The 22,797-nt window shown below is 40.3% G+C and overlaps 1 protein-coding gene across 2 annotated transcripts in view; it reads right to left on the bottom strand.

Annotated features, from left to right (window-relative positions):
* LOC139935669 (E3 ubiquitin-protein ligase MYCBP2-like) overlaps window positions 1–22,797 on the bottom strand; it is a 104,035-nt gene that overhangs the window by 18,576 nt on the left and 62,662 nt on the right. For both annotated transcript variants that reach the window (XM_071930178.1, XM_071930179.1), the window contains exons 35-55: window positions 22,370–22,548; window positions 21,686–21,828; window positions 20,965–21,065; window positions 20,233–20,457; window positions 18,473–18,698; window positions 17,448–17,563; window positions 16,640–16,783; window positions 16,145–16,317; window positions 15,731–15,875; window positions 15,116–15,360; window positions 14,378–14,493; window positions 11,516–11,607; window positions 10,986–11,102; window positions 10,451–10,588; window positions 7,659–7,997; window positions 6,661–6,937; window positions 3,585–5,843; window positions 2,843–2,971; window positions 2,049–2,239; window positions 1,468–1,638; window positions 452–772 (exon numbers count right to left, since the gene is read on the bottom strand). In XM_071930178.1, coding sequence (XP_071786279.1) covers window positions 452–772; window positions 1,468–1,638; window positions 2,049–2,239; window positions 2,843–2,971; window positions 3,585–5,843; window positions 6,661–6,937; window positions 7,659–7,997; window positions 10,451–10,588; window positions 10,986–11,102; window positions 11,516–11,607; window positions 14,378–14,493; window positions 15,116–15,360; window positions 15,731–15,875; window positions 16,145–16,317; window positions 16,640–16,783; window positions 17,448–17,563; window positions 18,473–18,698; window positions 20,233–20,457; window positions 20,965–21,065; window positions 21,686–21,828; window positions 22,370–22,548 — 5,847 coding nt within the window. The remainder of the gene's footprint in view (window positions 1–451; window positions 773–1,467; window positions 1,639–2,048; window positions 2,240–2,842; window positions 2,972–3,584; window positions 5,844–6,660; window positions 6,938–7,658; window positions 7,998–10,450; window positions 10,589–10,985; window positions 11,103–11,515; window positions 11,608–14,377; window positions 14,494–15,115; window positions 15,361–15,730; window positions 15,876–16,144; window positions 16,318–16,639; window positions 16,784–17,447; window positions 17,564–18,472; window positions 18,699–20,232; window positions 20,458–20,964; window positions 21,066–21,685; window positions 21,829–22,369; window positions 22,549–22,797) is intronic.

The following is a 22,797-nucleotide window of genomic DNA, read 5'->3' as shown; positions in this document are numbered from 1 at the left end:
CTACATGATGTAATATGAACAATTGCCATTGCCACTACAGGGCATTTTGGCAATACTTAAAGATTATACCCTGAGAATCACAAATATTGATTGTCGCAGCAATAATGGTTAAGTGTCTTGCTTAAGGCATAAGTTCCACCACAGGGACTCAAACCCACACTCTGCTAACCAAAAACACCAGGGCCCAAATTCATAGAGCTGCTTAAAAGTAGCAAATATTGCTTAACAGTTTTCTGTTAAACAAAAATAAGCGGGCGACCAACCACAAATGGTACATGTACAATGCTGTTTTGGTTGGTAAGCTCATTCTGGAAAGCATATTTTGATTGTGCTTAGCAAGGTTTTGTACCAAGCAGCTTTATGAAATTGGGCGCACAGCTGGAGTCTGGTGCTCTTAACCACTCCACCCTGTAATAACAATAGCAGCATAGTAATAATAATAGCAACATACCAGGCTAGCTGGGAGGGAGTCGCTACTGGAAGCCACGCTATCCTCCCCCTCTCCCTCCTGACTATCCGACCGTGATAAGATCTGATTGATGTTACTGAACACATGGGAGTGATGCAAGAAGACGTGATCAGCCGGGCGGAACCGTAGGCACCAACACCTCATGGCCATCTGCTGTAGAGCGCTACCGTGGGGTAGGAGCATCATCATGTCGGCCACCGTCTGGAGGAGGGTGTGGAAGGATGTCGGGAGGGGGTGTACTGCCTCGCCGGCAATGGAGATGTCTGAGAGGGGATGCTCACACATTAAGCCATCGATGTCTTGCTGCATGGGAGAGGGGAGAGATGAGACAACAAAAAAGTTGTCAAAGTAATGTGAAAAAAAAGTAAAGTGTTTAATGCTTCATTATAAGCAGGGTTCTTCACATGTACATGTGTAGTTTTGGATGGGCGCCCTGAGGTTGACAATTCAATGGCAGTTGAAACAAGCAGTGCGGTAAAAGGCAAGATCGATAGGAGAGCAGGATAAAAAAATACACGGAAGCAAATCTGAAATGGTTTGTGCAAATTTTGTTGTACATTCAGTTCCTCTTGCAAGAATAAGGAATGATCTGTGCAATCAGCTACCGTGCAGGAATAGTTTGTGCAATTTGCCGATCATTTTGGAATATTTGCGCAATTTGACGATCGTGCTAAAATTGTTTGAGCAATTTGACGATTTTGCAGGATTGTTCCCCCGAGGAGAACCCTGAATCGAGGCCCAATGTCATGGCTCTGCTTACTGCTAAACTCTGCGTTTATATTCAACATTCTCCTGAGCTAGCTGTGTAAGCGAAGAATGCTTAGTAACGTGGAGTACGCATGCGCACAGGCCAAACTTCCCTGCTAACCCATGGCATACACTTGAAGGTTCCTATCTATTTACCTTTGTCTAACCTGTTCTGGTTCCTATCTACCTATCTATCAATATCTATCTATCTGTCTATCTATCAGCCCTTTCTCCCTTTGCCTTTGACTAACCTGTTCTGGTTCCTTCTTATCCTTCTTCTCTTCCTTCCCTTTGCCCTTATCAGCGTCTGCAACCTCTTCCTCCTTCTCAGGGCCCAGTGGTGTTAAGGCACCCACATAGTGCCATAGGAGGTCATGTAGAGATGTCAGTTGGGTTACACTGCGTAGAAGCCAGTTCAGCGCCTGTTGAGAGATTTATTTTTTAAATAATATTGTTTTATTTATTGTAAATCGTTTCCATTCAAAACCAATTTTGATGTCTCAACTTTATTTATTCATCTATTTATTTATTTATGTTTACTCTTACTTAAAGATATGTTTTGCTTTACTCCATAATACATGTAACTGTTGTTATTCTTTTATGAGAGTATGGAAATAAATGTGTTCTTGAATTGAATTTTGTGGTTATCTATGAGTGGCATTGAACTACTTGATTTGGCCATCAAGAACACTTGCTGACAAATGCAAAAAATGACAATTTAGGCAATGAAAGCAGCAAGACAGACTAGGTTTGTTTAGCATGGGACATGTTGTTCTGTACAGTAACATGCGTTACCAGTCATTGTGTAAAGACACCAAAGATGTAGACATACCTGAAGTGCATAGACCCGACACGATGCTTTGCGTAGCGCCTGCTTCATGGCTAGCTGTAGCCCTTCAAGATCATGGCGTTGTACAATGAAAGACATGACTGGTCGATGGAGGGCCCGGAAGCCTTTACTTCCACCTTCCATCAGCTTGGCTAGTAAGGCCGACGGCCGGCGTAGTAATGATGAACCATCTTCTGTTATTGACAACGGACAAGATCTTGAGAATATACAACTTTATATAATACGACATTTGGTTTTTAGAAAAAAGAAGTAACATTTCATTGAGAATAAGGGCAGACCTACACGACCATATGGTATGAGTTTTAGAAGACTTTTAAGGCTATTTAACCACAATTTTACAGATTGGGAAAAAACAAATTGGAAATCAGACTTAAAAGGGTTTTGATACCTTTTGTAGATCACGTTTACGGTAATGGCATGAAACCCTACTCACTGTGAATGAAGATGTATGTTATGTAATTTACCTGTTTCAGTTTCAATTAGTCATCAAGTTTTTGAGGAAGGAAAAATAATGAAAACACAGAGCATTGTTTTCAGGAGAGCCACGTAATTATGTTGACATACTAAAAAAATATATTGGTCTCCCTTCTTTTAGATTTTTACTTGTTATTTTCAAATTTATAATTATTGTTTAATTATTTTCTTTTGGTCGCAATGTGATAATGTTAATAAAATATATCAAAAAAAAAATTTGTAAGATTTTTCCCAAGGGCAAAAAAAAAAAAAATTGGAAATCAAACTAAAAGAAGGAAGACTATCCTGCCTGCCAATCTTACCTGAGGAGCTGCTACTGTTGTTGCGCCTTCTCATCTTGGTCTTAGTCTCAGCTTGATTACCGACCTGCCCCGTCATGGAGATGGAACGGAAGTAAGCCACACGCTTAGAGCTGTCCATACCTTCATCCACTACGATTTAAATCAAAAGCAATAAAAGACAATCAAGTTTAGACTCAAGATAGAGATTGACAAATTTAAGTTGCATACCGAGGTGTGATATTACACTTGAAAAGTCATTAAAAATGTTAGTTGAGGGTCACAACAATTAAATCATTCCGGTACCAGCTGCCAACTCAAAGGAATTAACTTGCCTCTCAAACCGATTCAAAATGTGCTAGCTGGGAGGTCTATTGGTATCAAATCTTTTTGACTTTTTGTATCAATTTTTTTTAATTTTTTTTTTGTTGAAAAAATTCAAGCAACAAGGTTTTTAGTATGTATTCTGTAAGACTGGTATGGGATGCTCAGTGAAGTATTGAATATTGGATCACTCGGTGAAATCGGGCTTTAAAATCTCACTCAGCTTCGCCTCATGAAGTGGACTATTTCACTTAGTGACTATATTCTGCGACAGTTCCCTCACATACATCCAATATTTGTCTCAAATGTTTTCATCTCAAAGCACATTGAGACTTCTTTGTGAATGTAATATGCGCTATCAGCAATGGTTCATTATTATTTTTAGCAATATTTGTTAAGTGAACTATAGATTTATAATTGGTAAGACTTTCTGGTAGCTTACCTAGTCTCTTGCCATCAACCGAGGCAGACTTGGTGAGAGGTACTGGAATTTCATGATCTGTCCGAGACATCATGTGGATGGAACGTCCCTCCACCATCAAGGTATGACAGTCCGATACAGACCCGCGTCTCATCAGCTTCACAAACTGAAACGGCACCGGTGGAAATTGAGAGCTCAGCGCTTCCGTCTCGCTCAGGATGGGGAGATCAAAGCGCGTGGCCTTCCTCATGGGACTGGTTCCTGGGTAGGTAGGACCGGCAGCGCTGGCAAGGTCTAGAAGAAACATGGCATTGGCTTTCATGACGTGATGGGCTTCAAGCGGCGGAAGCATCTTAGGGGTTTTCAGCGGGGGTAGTTTTTTTCTTTGCTTCTTTACTTTGTCTTTGAGTTTGTCCTGCCGCTCGCGGATGTACTTTTCGCGACAGCGTTCGCACATCAGGTACCAACTGCTTCCCCCGACACCTCCGTCGCCGCAGTTCCCCGCCCATCCACCGCAGTAATGTCCACTGCTGTTGTATCCCTGTCCCCCAGCGTGGCGTCCACAGCCTGGGTGGGATTGTCTCATGTGGTACGTCACAGGGTGTGGGAAGACTCCATGACAAAGATCACAAACAGTTTCTCGATCGCTTCCACCGACGGGTACGCCAGCAGCCTCGCCGAAAAGGTTTCCACGTCCACCGCGGACAGATTTGTCGCGTCGCTTCTTGCCTTTCGGATCTTTCTCCTTATCCCTGCTTTTAGATTCTATCCGGCTGCGTGATTTGGTGATCGGAGCAGGACTCGGCAGAACGAGTTGCTGGGAGGCAATGTTGATAGTCGCCTGAGTCAACTCCTCCCAGAAGGAGAGGAGAAATTTAAGGGTTACGGGCAATATTGATGGAAACTGGGCTTCCATGGGTGGCTTCAGGCTCTCCGAGTCCCGAACAGCATTCCTGTGATTGACTGAATCAGCCCCTGTACTTGAAGCCCTCTCTCGCTGATCAGAGTCACTGGACGAGACTCCGTTTTCTCCCTTGATTAGTACTGTGCCCTGTTGTTTCCTAACCTTAGGGCTACGGGAAGGAGAGCCCTTTGGGAAGTGCTTTGGTGAATGCTTGGGGGAGGAAAGCGGAGAAGCCTTAGCTAGCTTCTCCGCCAGATGCTGCAATGCTGGAGTAGACTTTGGGCTTTCTTCTATGGGTGCTTTAGCAATGTCCTGAACATGTTCTCTTTGCTCGCCAGAAATAACAGGTCCTGGAGAAGTGGGCAAGTCTGCCTCGTTTTGATTCAAGACGTCCCGATTTGAGTTCCTGGTCTCCGAAAAGAACATTCCATCATTTAAACTTTTCGAGAAATCCATGGAGTGTCTGTTCTTCAACTTGGCTTCCCTCTGGGGGTCTTTCGGCTGATGGGAAGTCTGTTTACCGAGGTGGGGGTTGAACTTGAGGAAAGAGGCACACGCCATGGCATCATGGACCAATCCTTCATGCCACAGGAAGGCTGCAAATACACACCTAGCACACTCCGCAACAGATGTTGCAATGGCCGCCTGGGCACTCTCTTTGATTTCCGTCTTGGCAGTGCTGGCTTTGATTCTGGCAGGGGATCTATCCTTTGAAGATGGTGACGCTGTGCGATCTCGCTTTCCGAATACAGTTCGAGATTTCCTGCCTTGCTTTGGTGACATCCCAGTCTTTGGTGACCCCTGTCCGTCGCTCACACCAATTGAGAAGTGACCCTTTGAAGTCCATTGTGTACTTCCTGCAGCACCTGACCCGTCCGATCCCGAAGCCTGTTGATCCTTAGATTCCGGAGTCGCTGTATCTGCCTTCAATGGCGGAGAGCTTTCCCCATCCAGAGTGGACATTCCCTCAGGTATACTGTTTGAATTAATAATATCCCTGTGGTTGGAGTTCTGAAAGGGCGACGGCTCCTCGGCCCCCGTTTCGGAATCAATACTAGAACGTTTAAAGTTTCCCTGGTGACCTCCTGCACCGGGTACCGCCGAGCTAGGCATATCTCCATGGTGGCGAGGACTGAGAATGGCCTCGCCACCGCCTGCTCCGAAATCATCCAGCGGGTCAATTCCATTGCCGGCAAAACCGTTGGCCATACCGACTCCTCCGTGCGGCCAGGGACCTTGGGCTTTGTGCTTGGGGGTATCTAAGACTGAGTTGGACATTCTTGATTCCCTCTCAACGACACCCATCTGCTCCTGTTCTCCATTTTGGTCAAATGGTGGGCGTGGCTTAGAGGCTCCAAACATAAAGGGAGTTAGATCTAGAACAAAAAGAAACAGGCAGAGTTTAAGAATCATTTGTTCAAAAACTTTAAAAGTTATGTAGGGAAAGGGTAACTATACTTATTTTAAATGAGAATGCATTATTTCCCTTCTTCTTTAAAATATATCGAAACAGACGCTCAAATCATTCAGAACTGTAAAAATAATGGTTTTGTTCTTGTTTAATTTTAAAGGTTGAAGGTTGATTTACCACATTGGGACTTGAACCTACGACCTATGATTTAACGTGTCGGCACACTACAAACTGAGCTATCTAGCCCTATGTTTGCAGTCTCCCTAATTAGTCAATATCTTTGTTCAGGGGTGCCATTAAAAAACCATTACAAGTACTCTGTATTAATATTATCATAATTCACACTGTTACTGCCTTACAGAAAAGGAGCACACTAAAGTTTACAATACCACGTGATATTTTACATTTTGTAACAACTTTTTTTAATACCCCTTTGCTCAATTAAGTGCACACAAAGTGAGTTTCTAAAATGAAATCTAAAATTTCTAAAGTGAAACTAAAATCTTAGCATATTATAATCAGGCAGCATCTGACGAGATCGAAACCGTTGACTCAAGATGAATGTATACATTACACAGAGGGCAAGCATGTTCACGGCACGTTCTTTACACTTTTTCCCACCCAAATTGCATTCTCTGAAAGGGAATTTGTTGTGTCTGAAACGGTACTCATGTTGTTGTTTTTTATATGGAATTTCCACTTTTCGGAAACGGAAAATCATTGGCCCTAATATAAGCAGAAGTTTTGTTTAGTTTTTTGAAATTCAAAGATAATGCACTTACTCGTAGGCGCAAACCCCATCGCCGGTGTAGCCTGCGCATTCTTGAAGTCAAAGCCTGACACCTTGTTACGATGCTTGCTGCTATCACCGAAGAACAAGAACGGACGAGACTTGCGCGCCTTCTCTCTATCCGCAGAGGTCAGGTCAGCTTCATGGATGAGGTACATGAGACCCTTACCCTGGGCCAGGGACCAGGCTTCACCCTCAGTGTTCTCACAGTAGTGGGCCATGCTCTCCTTGTCCAACTTTACCCATAGTGAACCATCAACTTGTGCCATCTGAGAGTTGGGGGAGAAGGGAAGGAGAGAGTTTCAAACATGACACTTCATTCTACAAAAATGTTCACATACTGTATCTCATGTTTTAAGGAAGTTATACGTTTGATAATCACTCATTAAATTAATGGCAACAACAACTTTGGGTTAGAAGCCTACAGAAGTTTTCGATAGTAGAAAGAATAAAACATGACACTGTATCTACAAAGATTTCAACATAGCTCAAGTTATAAAGGAAAGTATATGTTTGATAATCACTCTAAAAATTAATGGCAATACAAACTTTTGGTTAAAAGCCTACAGCAGCTTTAGATAGTATGAAGCATTTTGAGAAATATTTCACTTTGCAAATAATACTCAATATTTCTTTAACTCAGTTGCTAACATACAAGGGATATCTACCCAACAAGCCTCTAGCTGCCGGGCAATCTCGGTGATCTAGTAGGTAAGACACTGCTTTAGAATTGCACGAGTCGTGGGCTCGAATCCCACCCGAGTAGTATGCCTTTGATTTTTTTTCACAGGATCGGGAAAGTACCAAGTACACAGTTCTTACAAACATTGATGTTAGGGGGTATAAGGGTAAACCAAAATTGATAAACTTGCTTTTAGTAATATTATTGGCTGAACAAACTAGTTGAGTGGAAATAAACTGGACAGAACTAAACCAAGTGTAAATATACAATTCCTTTCCTAACCTAACTTGCTGTAGAAAGTTACTCACCTCTTGTGTTACGCTGACTTGGTTCCCAAGAACCATCATACCAATAGGGGTGGCTTTGATGCTAGCCCTGCACCTAATATTGTGCCCCGAGGCTCCACAGTTAGTGACCTGATACATCCCTGGACCACCTGTCAACGGCCTGGTTGGCAGACGACTAACGTGGGCTGTTGCCTTCGGCGATGTAGCAGCTGCTGCTGCTGCTGCACCTGCAGCTGGTGGAGGTGATGATGCTGCTGGTGCTGTTGCTGCTGCGGCTGAGGACGGTGGAGTTTGAACCTGTGAGGTTGTCAATGTACCTTTGTTTTCCTTTGGCTTCTCATCGTAAATTGACTTGGGCTCCTGGATAAAATATTTAAAGTTACACCTTGAGAAAACACGCGACTCCATGTATCATACTCGAAAATCATTCCCTTCTTTCTGTGCACTTTAAAAGATATCTTATAGATGGATTGTACATATAGCATCTCCGACCGCCATATTTGATAATAATAAAAATAGTATACAGCACCAATAGAGCGCACAGTATCTGACAAAGAAAAATGTCATTCAAGGGCGCTGGTTCCTATTGATGATAGACAACATCCATGATGAAGCAAAACATTGATATATTTGTACCCTACATCACTAAGCTTGTAAACGAATCTCTCAGTTCCGGTTGTTTCCCCGATAGCCTCAAAGTTTCCTACATCAGGCCGCTCATCAAGAAACCAAACCTGGACAAGGAGATATTCAAAAACTACAGACCGGTTGCAAACTTAAAATATCTTGGAAAAGTCATCGAACGAGTAGTGTCATCACGTATTTCTGATCACATTCATACTTTCAACCTGTCTGACGTATTCCAGTCAGCATACAAGCCTTTCCATGGGACCGAGGCTGCACTAGTCCGTGTGAGCAACGATATTCTCTCTTCTATGGACAATGGTAACCTTACAGCACTAGTCCTGCTAGACTTGAGTGCTGCTTTTGACACTGTTGATCATAACATCCTTCTCTCTCGGCTCCAGAATCACCTTGGCATAGAGGACACAGCCCTAGCATGGTGCAAATCGTATCTCCACAACAGAACTCAGCATGTATGTATTGGCACTGCAATATCCGACCCTGTTGTTTTGAACTACTCTGTGCCACAGGGGTCGGTACTCGGCCCGCAGTGGTTTACGCTGTACACTTTACCGATTCGTGACATCATCCTCAAATTTAATCTGAATTACCATGTGTACGCAGACGACACTCAGCTATACATCACGTTTAAATCTTCTCAAGAAAACGCCAATGCATCTATTGCAAGACTTGAGAAATGCATCCAAGAGATTCGACGTTGGACACAACAAAACTTCCTGAAGTTAAATGATGATAAGACAGAGTTCCTTTTATTTGGGTCACGTCAACAGTTAACTAAGGTTTCAGTGCCATACATCTCCATCGGTGATGCTCGGATAGCTCCCTCGCTGAAAGCTCGGAACTTAGGGGTTATTTTTGATTCATCGATGACACTTCAGCCACACATCAACAACATTGTTCGTTTATCATCATATCACATCAGGAATATAGGTAAGATTCACAAGTACTTGGACAAAAGTGCCACTGAAAAGGTCATTCACGCATTTGTTACTTCTCGTCTTGACAACGGCAATGCTCTTCTCTACAGTCTTCCTAACAACCAGATTTCCCGACTTCAACGGCTCCAAAATACTGCTGCCCGCATTGTGACACTGTCTAGAAAATCCTGTTCTATCACCCCCATTCTGAAACAACTACACTGGCTCCCTATCTCTCAACGAATCATCTTCAAGCTGATGCTCATTGTCCACAAAGCTCTAAATGGCAAGGCTCCCCACTATATTTCTGAACTGCTTCAAGTTTACACTCCATCAAGGAATCTTCGATCAAGTTCTATGCTTCTCCTCATTGAACCCAAGTCTCGACACTCATGGGGTGACAGGTCTTTTTCTTCAGCCGCGCCACGCATCTGGAACTCTCTACCACTTAATCTTCGATCTTGTCTTTGTACCGCAAAATTCAAGTCTCTTCTCAAAACTTATCTTATGTCACAGGTTTTCAATGACTAATTTTGTTGTGTCTGTTTTTCTTTGTGTTGTGTTTTTGTTTTGTTTTGTTTTGGTTTACTGCGCCTTGAACACCCAGCAGGGTGGATATGTGCGCATTACAAGTCTTATTATTATTATTTATTAATGGACAAGTGCAAGCGTGTACTTGTTGCGCACAACTCTCAGCCAATGATAGCCTTTCACGCATGCACGTTCCATCAAATATGGTGGTCAATGACGTCATGTGCAATCCATCTGTTCTTCAACAATGTTAGAAATACTCTGCAGAGGTGTGTAAGTCTACTTAGTCTTTCAAGTCCCTACGTTATGTTGACTACGTTATGGTCAACACTTTGTATGTAATGCTTAGAAGCTAATCTTCTTTTGTGTTAGGGGTCGTTCACAATTATCAACATTTTCACAAGTGTACAGACCAGACACTTTTTCAAAACCCCTCCCTCCCCACTAAAAGTGCACAAAGAAAATAATGTTCTCACTATATTCTACATAGATAAACTTGAATGTGAATTACAGGCAAACCTTGTTTATAACGAGCACAGATTATATAGAAGAAATATATAAAGAACGTACAGATATGTATAATGCTGTAATTTCCTTCATATATGTACATGACGCAGCTTATCGACTAGGTAATAAAACAAAGGTGTCTAGTGCCTTTAAACAGGTTTCAAAATCAACTGTTTTGAAAGTTGTGATAGGTCTTTCTTGATGTCCCCTTACCTCAACAGGTACCAGCATGGTCTTGCCTATGTGTTGATTGTACTGAAGACACCATCCCTCCCTGTGTCCATTACTTCTACAATACTTCTCAATGGTCTCTGGGTTGAGACGGACCCACACACCATCCTCATTGTGAACCTGAACGCCAAAAACAACAACAAGGAAAAGTGTCAAAGCTAGACCCATGGCAGTTGATTGAAATTGTTATTTTGTATGGTTTTGTCCACTAAACTGAAGGGCAATGATTTGCGTCTGTAAATAAATGCTAATGCGAGTTGCTACTGTGAAATTGCATCTGCAAGAGCAGCTGCTTGATTGTAAATATTGTACAGAAAAATGGTATTCGTTCATTCATGCGTTCATATCCGGAGATATTCAGTTTGCAAAGAGTGACATCAATTATGAGTAACGCAAAACTAAAATCAAGTTAAAACATAGGGCAATTACAATTTAAAATTCAACATAAGAGAAAGCTTTACACTTCCTCAAAGTAGTGATAATGAAAATCTAATGACTTCGGTGACCCCAAACTGACCTCATCAATGAAGGTGATGACCCCGTTGACCTCTACGATTCCTATCTCTTCGCTCTGGAGGGACGGACTGCTCCGGATACGAAGACCTCTGCTCTGCTTCATCACGAACTTGCGCACCTGTTGATTAAGTAAAATTACTTTAACATTGACAAACACGTCCCAGCAAAATACGTTAAAAATTTTAAATTATGATTAAAAAACCCACACAATACAGCTCAGTTACTTGTTTTGGATGACATGAATAGGCCATATGCATATCCCAATGTGCAAGATCTGCGCACAAAGGATTCTGGGGAAAATCAGAATCCAAGCGACACCTGCAAACCTTAAAACCTAAAATTCATGGAGCAGTTACATGTTAACTACAGCATGGTGGCCATCTTGGCAGCTTAGTTTCATTTTCCACGGTACTCGGTTTCCCAAGTATTGCATCCGTTATTAACCTTGGTAACAAATAAGGCAAATTCACATATTCACTTCTATGATACTTTTGTGCAGTTGGTTGTTTGTATATGTTTCCTTAAACATACCTTGCTGGTCTGTTGCGCTGGTTTCTTGGCTGTTGGATTAGGCGGTATCACTCCCTGTGGAGGTTCACTAACTTCAATCTGGGGCACCTCATCTGAAAAGTTAATAAGGGAAAAAATTAATGGTTTGAATGAAATTCATACAGATATAAAGAATCACAGATCAAATTAAAAGTTGACAGCACCCACAACATATAAAAAAATATATTGTAGGTAAAATCTGGGCCCAGTATTAACATGATGTGTGTTTTTAAAGACACTGGACACTATGAGTAATTGTCAACGACCAGTCTTCTCACTTGGTGTATCTCAACATATGCATAAAATAACAAACCTGTGAAAATTTGAGCTCAATCGGTCGTCAAAGTTGCGAGATAATAATGAAAGAAAAAACACACTTTTCACACGAAGTTGTGTGCTTTCAGATGCTTGACTTCGGGACCTCAAAATATACAATTGTGAGAGGTCTCGAAATCAAATTCGTGGAAAATTACTTCTTTCTCGAAAACTACGCCACTTCAGAGGGAGTCGTTTCTCACAATGTTTTATACCATCAACCTCTCCCCATTACTCATTACAAAGTAAGGTTTTATACTAATAATTATTTAAGGTAATTACCAATAGTGTCCACTGCCTTAAATAAAACATAATTCTGCACAAACTGCACAAATTGTTAAACATGTAAATCTGTAAACGCAGAACTTAGTGGAAAGCAGCATTTGAAATTGGGCCTCTGTCCAAAATAGAATGCTGCTTACAGTGAATTGACTCATATATGTAATAACAGTAACAAATTTGGTGCAGCTTTCTAATGACTGGTAAGGATATGTCTTAATCAGCTTTTTATTTTTTGTTTACTTCAATTTGGCCTAGTACTCCCTACGTGAAATCTTTTGGAGGTTGATGTTTGTGTTGTATATATTCTTGCCATGCTTTTATTAAAAGATTGGTCTGGGGGATTGCAGTTGGAGACCGGTCCATTTTTGATTTAGGGGTAAACATTTAATTTTTCAGTGCCACTGTTTGATTTTGGTGCATGAAGTGGATTGGTCCCTGACTGCGGTCCTTTGGATTGACTTTAAATCCCTCCCATTGAGAGTGAACTGTTTTCTAAATAATCTCCGTTTTAGAGTGTAATAGTTTATACGCCATTTTAATTTTGATTGTAATGTTTTACTCATATGTTTAATTAATTAATTTTAAGTAACTGTTCTCCTCCCTATAGGAGTGTACAGCACTTCTCCCTCTCAGTTTTTCTGTGTAAGATTTAGGCAATTTTAAATAGTAATGTAATGTTTTACTCCAAATTTTTAACTATGTAACTGTTCATGTAATTCTGCTGCTGGCAGCGAATTGAATAGATTTTTAATAAACCATTGAATGAATGAAATGAATGAATGAATGATACAGTATCATAAGCAATAGGCCTATGAAAGAGACTGTCACAGCATCTACCATCAATCAAGAAAACGAAATACAGTTTAGCAGCCATCCAAATTACAAGTTCACATGGTTCAACTTAAATTATGAAAAACAAAAATTCAAAGAGAGTGGTTTATATTTTCTCCCCAAAAAAGCAAACTGTTCTCCATGTGTTTCTCCCTCAGATTTCCCGTCCTCAAATTAAAAAATAATAATTACAAAAGGTTCTTGTACACTGCACAAATCCTAGAAGCTAGATCGGGGTGCTTGTGAGATGGATTAAACAAAAAGGTGCATCCAATGTTCCTCCTAATAAGCTTGAGGTTTTCCTGAACTTAGCTAAGATTTAAAAAAAAAAAAAAAAAAAATTAAAAAATTTTCTCTAGGATAATTGAGGAACTTCCTTTACTATCATAGGATTCAAAAAGACATAGTAACTGTGTGTTTTTTCCTCCTAGGATGGTTGAGGCATTTCCCTAACTATCCTAGGAATAAAAAATACATGGTAACTGTGTTTTTTTCCTCCTAGGATGGTTGAGGCATTTCCTTAACTATCATAGGAATAAAAAATACATAGTTAGTGTATTTTTCCTCCTAGGATGGTTGAGGCATTTCCTTAACCACCCTAGGAATAAGAACAAGTACAGTGACTGTGTTTTTCCTCCTAGGATGGTTGGGGGATTTCTTTAACGATCCTACAAGGAAAAGACAGGTACAGTGACTTTGTTATTCCTCATAGGATAGTTGAGGCATGTTTTTCCCTTTAAATGATATGTCAGGCATTTTCTTCAAGGTGTGTTACTGTTAGTGATATGAAAGTGCACACAAAAAATCAGCAAAATTTGGAGGATTAATTTTTAATATTGTATCAGTTTTGTTGGGGTCAAGAATAATTGTACTAATAATGTGCCTAATCAAATTTTCAAATTTGAAATAAATTGTGAAAATCTCAGGATGAAAACATCCCCCCATGTGAGCCAATCAAGTTGCTTAAAAAGTAGCATGGTAGAGGTAGATAAGTAACAATTTAAATCTAAAGGCCTTTTCACACGAGCAAAATCAACAGGAACATGTAAAATGTACCTTTGCATAAGCACGGGGCGAGACCAGCGGCAAAAGAACACAACCTTGTGTAAATAATACCACAATCGCAAGTGTAAATCAAGGACCTTGGTTTGTTTAGCTGAAGCTACCACACATGCGCACAAGAAAAAACACATGATGCAAGTAAATTAAGATGTTCGACCCCGTTATACGATAATGTTGAAAAGCAATCTTTGAACGTATTTGTGAGAACGTGTGCAATTTCATATTCAACTCCCGGGAAACATTCGCTGTGACCGAGACGTCACCGTTCGCTTCGCAATCCGATTCGCAGCGAGACATACATATTTTCTTTTTTAAAGCTAAATTGATAGTTTAGAGGGTCATAGGTAAACCTACCTAGCATGTACCCATCAATGGTAACATGTATGGCATACAGGCCCATTGAGCTTGGTGTCCAGTTAGCACTGTAGCATCCATCACTGTTATCTCGTACAAGCATACTCTCATGAGGCCTGTAATTAGAGGAAACCAAAATTTTAAAAAGTAACTGGAAAAGTCATTTCATCACACCACGCCAGCGAGCACGCCCTCTGGAAGGCTCAAGTCCAGAAGTGTCAAAATAGATCGATCCATTAAGCTCGACCCACGACGCACGTGTGAGCAAGAACACGTGAGCCTCTCCAATGCCTTTCTGCACAACTCTCTCCGCGCGCGCCAAGCATACGTTGCATTGTGATTGGTCAATATGCAATGGGGCGGAGCTTAATTTATCGGTCTATTCCACTTCATGAGGCAGAACAATTAGCTACAAATAGACTTGAATGGGAATGGTTAGCCACGGAGGCCAAGGGACACCTCGTACTACGCAGATATTAAAGTAAGTACCTAAAGTAACTGGAAATTTCAATTTTAAAGAGTTTGGGTACTTTTTGTACGACACAAAAAACACTTATATGGTTTTTCACTTTTTTATCTTAAAGAATCTCACAATTTATTTATGTGAATTTGTATTTTATGTATTTTTTAATAAGGTATATTTGTAAATATGCTTATCTGTAAATGTTTTTAATAAGGCCCGAGGCTGAGATGACAACTTGTTGTATCAATAAACCATTTCAATTTAACTCCTCTTACCTTGTGACCGGCAGTGAAGCGTATCTTAACTCTTCAAATGAATACAACTCATACTCTTTCATCATTGTGATGGAGTTATACGCCATGCTGTCCTTACGTATCGTAGCCTCGTACGGAGACTCCAGCTTGGGAGGAGGGTGACCTCCGAAGGTCAGATCCTTCTCCCCAGGGGGAGTGGCTTTGAAGAGTTTAGCCCCGTGGTAGGTTTTCTCTCTCTTGCCGAGTGGTACGGCTTCAACTTCCACCTAATATTGGGAGAGAGGTTGAAATTGTGACTGCACTGACAAACAAGCAAATTGCTTATATATGTAGAAGTTGACATTTTGAATAATGCTTGTCCAATGTATGATGTGTTGAGAAAAACAATCTACGATACTATTTGTAAAAGTAATGCAGATTGTAGTACATGTTATCAGAAAGAAACAATTTTTTTTCCTTTTACTTGTTTTGCTATAAATAAAAAAAAATCACCTTAGGGGGAAAAGGGAAACAGACAAGATATAGCCATGGTGTGACCAATCTCTGTAACCCAATCTGTAGCCTCCTTGTTGAATAAAAATAATAAGCTTTGTGCTATCACTTCTGCTTGTGGGTCCACTATAAGAGTGTACATACCTTAAGATTGGAGACACAAACCAGGCTACCGTACTGATCTCTACTCATGATGGTGACTATGGTAGGCATACTACATCGGATGTCATCACGCTGGAATACAATATCACACTGTCTGGGATCCACGTAGGACTCAGGCTGCATCCATCTACACAAAAAACAAACAAATAGCAGAACTTTCAGGCCTTTGAAAGGGCATGGCCATTTTCATTATGAAAAGGGCACTTCCATTGGAAAACCTTTGAAGGGGCACCAAGGCTAAGACCTTGAGTAAAAATTGAGTAGGGCACCAGCCACAACAATGCAAACTTAATGGGTTTTTTTGCTGGCAACCTATTCCTGCTAAGCAATACTATTCTGTGCTTAGTATGTTTTTATGCCTACATGCTTTATGAAACTGGGCCCTGTTCTACATACCTTGCCAGTCGTCCACCACTTGTGCCGTGCGTACACTGCACAAAGTCTTTCAGGAACGCCCTCTCATTGGACTGTGTACTCAGTGGAAGACTGCCCTCTAGCGCCTGGTGAATGGTAGGTGGATGCGACAATGCAAAACCTTTGCCGAGAAGTCCTGAGTGTGCCCCAAATACCTGCACAAGAAATATATGACAGATTAGTATACTTAACTTATCTTGAAGTGAAGTGAATCCTCTATTCCGATTGGTCAATCAATAGCAACAAGACTGCGATATAAAGAGCAATGCTGTAACTTGCATTGTTCTCACATTGCATTGTAATGCTACATATATGTTTTACCTTCAAGCAAACGCGAATCCCACATCTAAAACTGAAACTTCCTTCCCTGTCTTCTCTCCATTGGGTTCTTTATGGCTGGTACAGTGATTAAGTTCCCTTTTGTGAGCGTTCTTGGCTTCACAAACAGCATAACTGAAATGAAACTCTAAAACTGACCTGTTGTGCAACCTCTGCAATGGGTTCAACCTCCTCCTCACCATCCTCTCCAAGTATCGGAGGTAAGACAATATCCTTCCTGAGTAGAGACCCGGCACACATCCCACCAAGGTAGGCTAGCTCCTTCTCTAGTTGCACAAGACCCTGTAAGATAGAACAATACACCTTTTTATGCACATGACGTCATTTCAGTAGGGCGCCCTCACCTAGAGGTCAAAAAGAGAGTGTTCATTGGCCATTACTGTGCACCGCGCGTACAAATCTATGCATCTCGATTGTTTCGTCACCAATTGTCCTCTAAGATGGCGACTGGATGACGTCAATGCATAAAGTCTATACACTGATAATGTAAACCAAGTCACTACTACAAGAGGCATATAGACCATGTGATATATCAGACAAAATGTATCAGACAAAAACTGGTTTTGTTAATACTTTTCTCAGCTCTGAACTTGCACCTTTCTAGAAAAAGAAAAAAAATATCCCTTCTCTTTGTCAGGGATGTGATAGGCTGTTGAAGAATTTTTTTTTTAACAATGAGCGCAAAGTGTTAAAAGCTTGCGAGCGCAAAAGCTTTCGCATGGGAAGCCTGCTTACATAAATTTATCTTTGATTTTTTAAGGCCTACTCTATGATCTGGGGTGTTCCATATGGTTTTATCTTCATTTTTTTAACGAATTTGATCTCGTTGAATTATTGAAGATTCTATTTTTTAAATATTTTTGGGTGGGGGTTTAACAAAATTTGATTTACGGTTAAAATCGGAGAAATCACATCCCTGTTATGTAGTTTGAATTGTTACGCATACCTCTTCATCTGAAGACCATTCGTAACCGACGACAGCGCACTTGAAACCAAACGTTGTAGCCTTCTCATCCTTCATATAGTCAGAGGCAGTCTCCAAAGAAAATGTTACTTCATTACCTACGACAAAAAGAAACAAATATATCATTAGGGTTCAACAAGCTCAATTACAGTAGTGGATCATGCACTATTCCCATTCTGCCTTATAATCCCCTGGGGTCGATTTCACAAAGAGTTAGGACTAGTCCTACATTTTGTAACTTAGGACTAGTCCTAGGAGATATACAAATTGCATGGATAGTCCTAAGTTAGGACGAGTAACTGGTCCTAACTCGAGATAAGACTAGTCCCAACTCTTTGTGAAATCCACCCCTGGAAGTTTGACTTTGATATATCCAAATATTGGATATTTTAATAAGATCCAGTACTGTGTTAAAGGCACTGTACACATTTGGTAATTGTCACAGACCAGTGTTCACACTTGGTGTATCCCATCATAAGCATAAAACAACAAGCCTGTGAAAATTTGGGCTCAATTGGTCATCGAAGTTGCGAGAAAAAACACCCTGTTGGACGAATTTGTGTGCTTTCAGATAGTCATTTGATCTTTTAGTGAGAAATTACCTCTTTCTCAAAAACTACGTTACTTCAGAGGGAGTCGTTTCCCACAATGTTTTATACTATCAACAGCTCTCCAATGCTCGTTACCAAGTCAATTTTTAAGTTAATATTTGTTTTGAGTAATTACCAATTGTGTACCTTCCCTTTAGAGACGCACTCTATCAAAAGAGGCACCAAGACATAGATAAATGGTCCCCTCTCATTCTTCTTTTGATCTTGTGACATGTCTAACTGTGTGCAGTTTAGAGTGGCCATGTGAACATTTGAAGAAAATTCTCATAAATAACATGCCTACATAGTTTAATTTTGTTAATCAAAATAAAGCAGCCCTCCCACCCGTAAAAAAATAATAATAATAATAATAATTTTTTTTTTTTTAACCAATAAAAAGTCTGACAAATAACCCACCTGGCAAAATAAGAGCTGAAGTTGGCCAATTATTGCTGCCGTGGAAACGGCCGAGTACTGGCCAATGAGTGAGTTGTAAATCATCTGACGTCTCTTCTCCCTTCTTCTTGGGCCGGGGCACCCCCCTGGCCGGGATGTAGAGCTGGAGTCCATCCTCAGGTTGAGCTGTGCCGCACTGAGCGTCAAACTCTAGTAACATCCACTGGACATGCTCTGGAAAGGCAACCTGTGGAAAAGGAACGAGAATACTTACACTTGATGCAATACATTATTTTTTCAGAATAAACTATAAACAATAGTAAACTTGTGGGTACAACCATGTCATAATAAATTTTTGAGGGAGTAATGGCTCTGAAATGAGCCGGTTTGGTCTTAACGTTTCGATTATCAACTCTGCTCGTTTTCAAAAGAAGAAAAATTAAAAAGGAAAAACAACTCTTTTCAGAGCCAGCCAACACTCCCTCAAAAGAGATTTAATACATGGTTGTACCCGAAAGTTTACTTTTATTTATAGCCTATTCTTATTATACCATGCAAAGCTTCAGATTATCTTTTTGTTAACACAAAGTTAATCTCAAACGCCTTGATTGCAGTCATTGTTTTAAAAAAAGAAGTTCCATTTGCAGTTTCAGAAAAGGCAGTAAGTTTCAGCTCAGTGCATTCCATTACACACATATTTAATACAAGGCATTGCTAGACTAAAACAAAGTGTGCCTGTATAGTCATTTATCAATATATTGCATCTCTCAGTTGCACAATTCAAACAAAAATCGTCTTTTATAATAAGCTACATGTATAACAGGGGTGAGAGTCATTATGAACGAAAAAGTCTGAAACTTTTATACAAATTCAAAGGTATGTTGAAATAATGCCATTTCTACCTTTTGGTAACCCTTGGGGTTATAGATTCCAAGGAGCTTTTGGGAACAGTATCCACAACACTAGAGAAGTAGACTAATGAGCAGGATTTCTTTATTTGTGGAAAAAAATATTGCCTGATTTTCTTCACCAGGCCACAATAAAAAGTCTGAATTCAGGCAAAAGTCTGAACAATCTCATCCCTGGTATAAGAACGAGCTGCTGGTGGACCTTTTTTTATTCCCACAGCAAACATTTTGCTTTAATGTACACTGGAGTCAACATTTGACATACACCGCACTGTATGACAATGAACCAAAAATGTCCACAACAGCGTTGTCTGAGACTAGCAGGGCACTCATACAGATACATCAAAGAACCTGTTTCTCAGCATATCACCAGGGCCAAATTTCATAGAGCTGCTAAGCACACAAATTTGCTTAGCACAAAATTTTTTGACTCGATGAAAACAGGATTACCAACCGAATTTCCACAAGATTTTCAGGATTAAGCAAATAACAGATGAATACCGGTAACAAGCAATATGCAACAAATGGAAACTTGGTTGGTAATCCTGTTTTACAAAAACACAAATATCAAAGAATAAATTTCACGCTTAGCAAATTTTTGTGATTAGCAGCTCGATGAAATTGGGCCCTGATCACAAATACATGAAGTGAGAAATAGGGGATGACATCAGCTCAGCTATACAGCTGTAGTTGCCGGGGACACCAGGGTGTTTCCAACTGATCTCCTCAACTTAATGAGGGCTAGACAAGAATGGGCAAATCTCAACAAGATTCGGACGGACCTCAGTTGACTACAGAGAGAGAGTGCAAACCAAAAATATAAGTATCAAATGATCAGGACATTTTCTCAGAAATAAAGGTTTTGTTAAATACCCTGTAGTTGGCGACAGTAGCCGGCTTGTATGGATGGTCACTCTCCACCACCGCATAATGAGGTGATGTGGTGACTCCGCCCATCTCTCCTGATTGGCTGGCTGCACTGTCCATGGAATGATTGGCAGTTGCCGAGGCAGTGATGATTGGCGGGGAGAACTGGAGATTGACATCTGCAACCGGGGGGAGGAGCTCCTGTATAAGGTCCAGGATTTGAACAGCACTCTGCCAAAACAGAAAAAATGTTAAACTATTATAATAATTGTTATGCTTATATCCTTCACTATTGGTAATTACTAAAAAATATTGTTAGCCTAAAACCTTACTTGGTAACTAGTAATGGGGAGAGGTTGATAGTATAAAACATTGCGAGAATAGGCTTCCTCTGAAGTAACATTGTTTTCGAGATAGAAGTAATTTTCCACTCAAATATTAAAAAACTCCAGGGCTGAAACCTATGCATCTAACAGCACACACATTTTTGCAACATGGGTGTTTTTTCATACTTTTTCTCTTGCAACTTCGATGACCAATTGAGTCAAAATTTACACAGGTTTGGAATACACTAAGTGAGAATACTGATCTTTGACAATTACCAAAGGTGTCTGGTGTCTTTTGAGACAAGATCAAAGCACAACACAAATCCAACCAAAAACAAGTGACTTTTTGTGTGAAGATCTTTTAAAATACACCTGATAAAAACAAATCACTGTAATTGACAAAAGTGCCTACCTTAGGATCTGTAATAGCAACAGGCCCAATATGGGCCAACACTAGGGGTAATAAGCTGGTGAATAGATGAGCTGAGCCTAAGATTTCAGACAACTCTGCATCTATGTGGGAATAGAATAGAGACAAAAAGATAACTTAATAGATGTGTAAGTAGAGCAAAATGACCCAATTCACCTGATGACAACATCACAATAATCTTGGTTGCACCATTTTCAGAGTCAATGTCCTTGTGTGTTAAGCCTGGATCTTACTTCCTGTGAATGCAGAGCGAATTATGACGTCACAAGGCTATTTTCGCAGCGAATGTTTCGCAGGAGTTGAACACAGTTCAACTGTTTGCATTCACAAACACAGGAAGTATGAACCAGGCTTCATACAGTAAAGAGCACATTTCATGCCACTGCACAAGTTAGTCGATAGATCCTTGCATTCTGGATTGAGGTTCATCAACACTTGAGTCATCATTATATTTCCAATAATGTTTGCAGCTGTTTTAGTACTAGAAACACAATAATCCCAAGGTGCGTTCCTTGCACATCCAAAAGTCTAACAACTGTTCCCAAAGTTAAAATTGCTAGACCGCCGAAATTACCCTGTAGCTACAAGTAGAGGCAGTTTGAACCCTATGTTTAAGCAGTGGGTACCGCTAGGGTAAAACCAAAATTAATATTCTTTATACCCGATTCAAATTTAACATTTTTTAGATTGATGAGTTATTTACCTTGTAATCCCTGGGCTAGATATAGGAGTTCAGTAGCAGCCTTTATGATGGTACTAGTGATGGATAATGCACTCTTCCTTGCCTGTCTCTCTATCACTACAGACCTAGACTCAGTCTGTGTGTGCTCACTGTCTGCTGTTGAACTGCCGAGAAAGAAAAAAAAGATTAATGGTATTTCCTGTGTTGATGACTTTCTTTCTTAATGGTACAGGACACTATTGGTAGTTACTCAAAATAACTGTTAGCATAAAAACTTAATTGATTACAAGCAATGGAGAGCTGTTGATAGTATAAAAAGATTGTGAAACATGGCTCCCTCTGAAGTAACATAGTTTTTGAGAAAGAGTTAATTTCTCACTCAAATTTGTGCTATAAGGGTGGTTTTTCCTTTAATTATTCACTTGCAACTTCGATGACCAATTGAGTCCAAATTTTCACAGGTTTGTTATTTTAGGCATATGTTGGGATACCTCAAGTGAGAATACTGGTCTTTAACAATTACCAAAGGTGTCCAGTGCTCTTAAAACAAAAAGGCTCATAGTTTGGATTGGAACTGATGGAAACGGTTATACAAGTTCTGTTTAACTGTAAAGGAAATAAATGTAGATGCATAACCCTTGGTTATTGAATGCAAAGGATGGCAATGAATTTAGTCATCCCCATAAAAACAATGATTGAACTTACTTGAAGTAGAGAATTTGTGGGACCTGTCCCCTCGTCTGACTGGTGCCATTGCTACTCAGTGGGCAGGTGCTGAATGTGTACACTACTCCGTCGTGGCATTTGACGTGGGTTGTGCCACCGTCCCCGTTCACCGTTCTGTTACCGTGGTTTCGTAACCTCACTGCGTATTTCACACCCTCCTGCATCAAGAATTAAAGTTTTCATTCGTTTGTTTAAAAAAAAATACAGTTACGGTGATCTAAATAAATATTTATTAGTTTGAGTACAAAGTTCATATCAGTACCAATCCACAAGAGAAATGTTTGTGTTTAAAACACTTCAAATTGAGGAAATATTTGAAGACCCTTTTTTTTTTTGCATTTTATTGATTCTTCAAAACAATGTAAATGATATTGAATGGTTTAACAGTAGCAAGGTTTCAAAGGAAA

The sequence above is a fragment of the Asterias amurensis genome, chromosome 4 (assembly GCF_032118995.1).
Source record: "Asterias amurensis chromosome 4, ASM3211899v1".
NCBI classification, from domain to species: Eukaryota; Metazoa; Echinodermata; class Asteroidea; order Forcipulatida; family Asteriidae; genus Asterias; species Asterias amurensis.
Note: the sequence above shows the minus strand (reverse complement) of the source record. Positions and strands in the feature narration are given on the sequence as shown.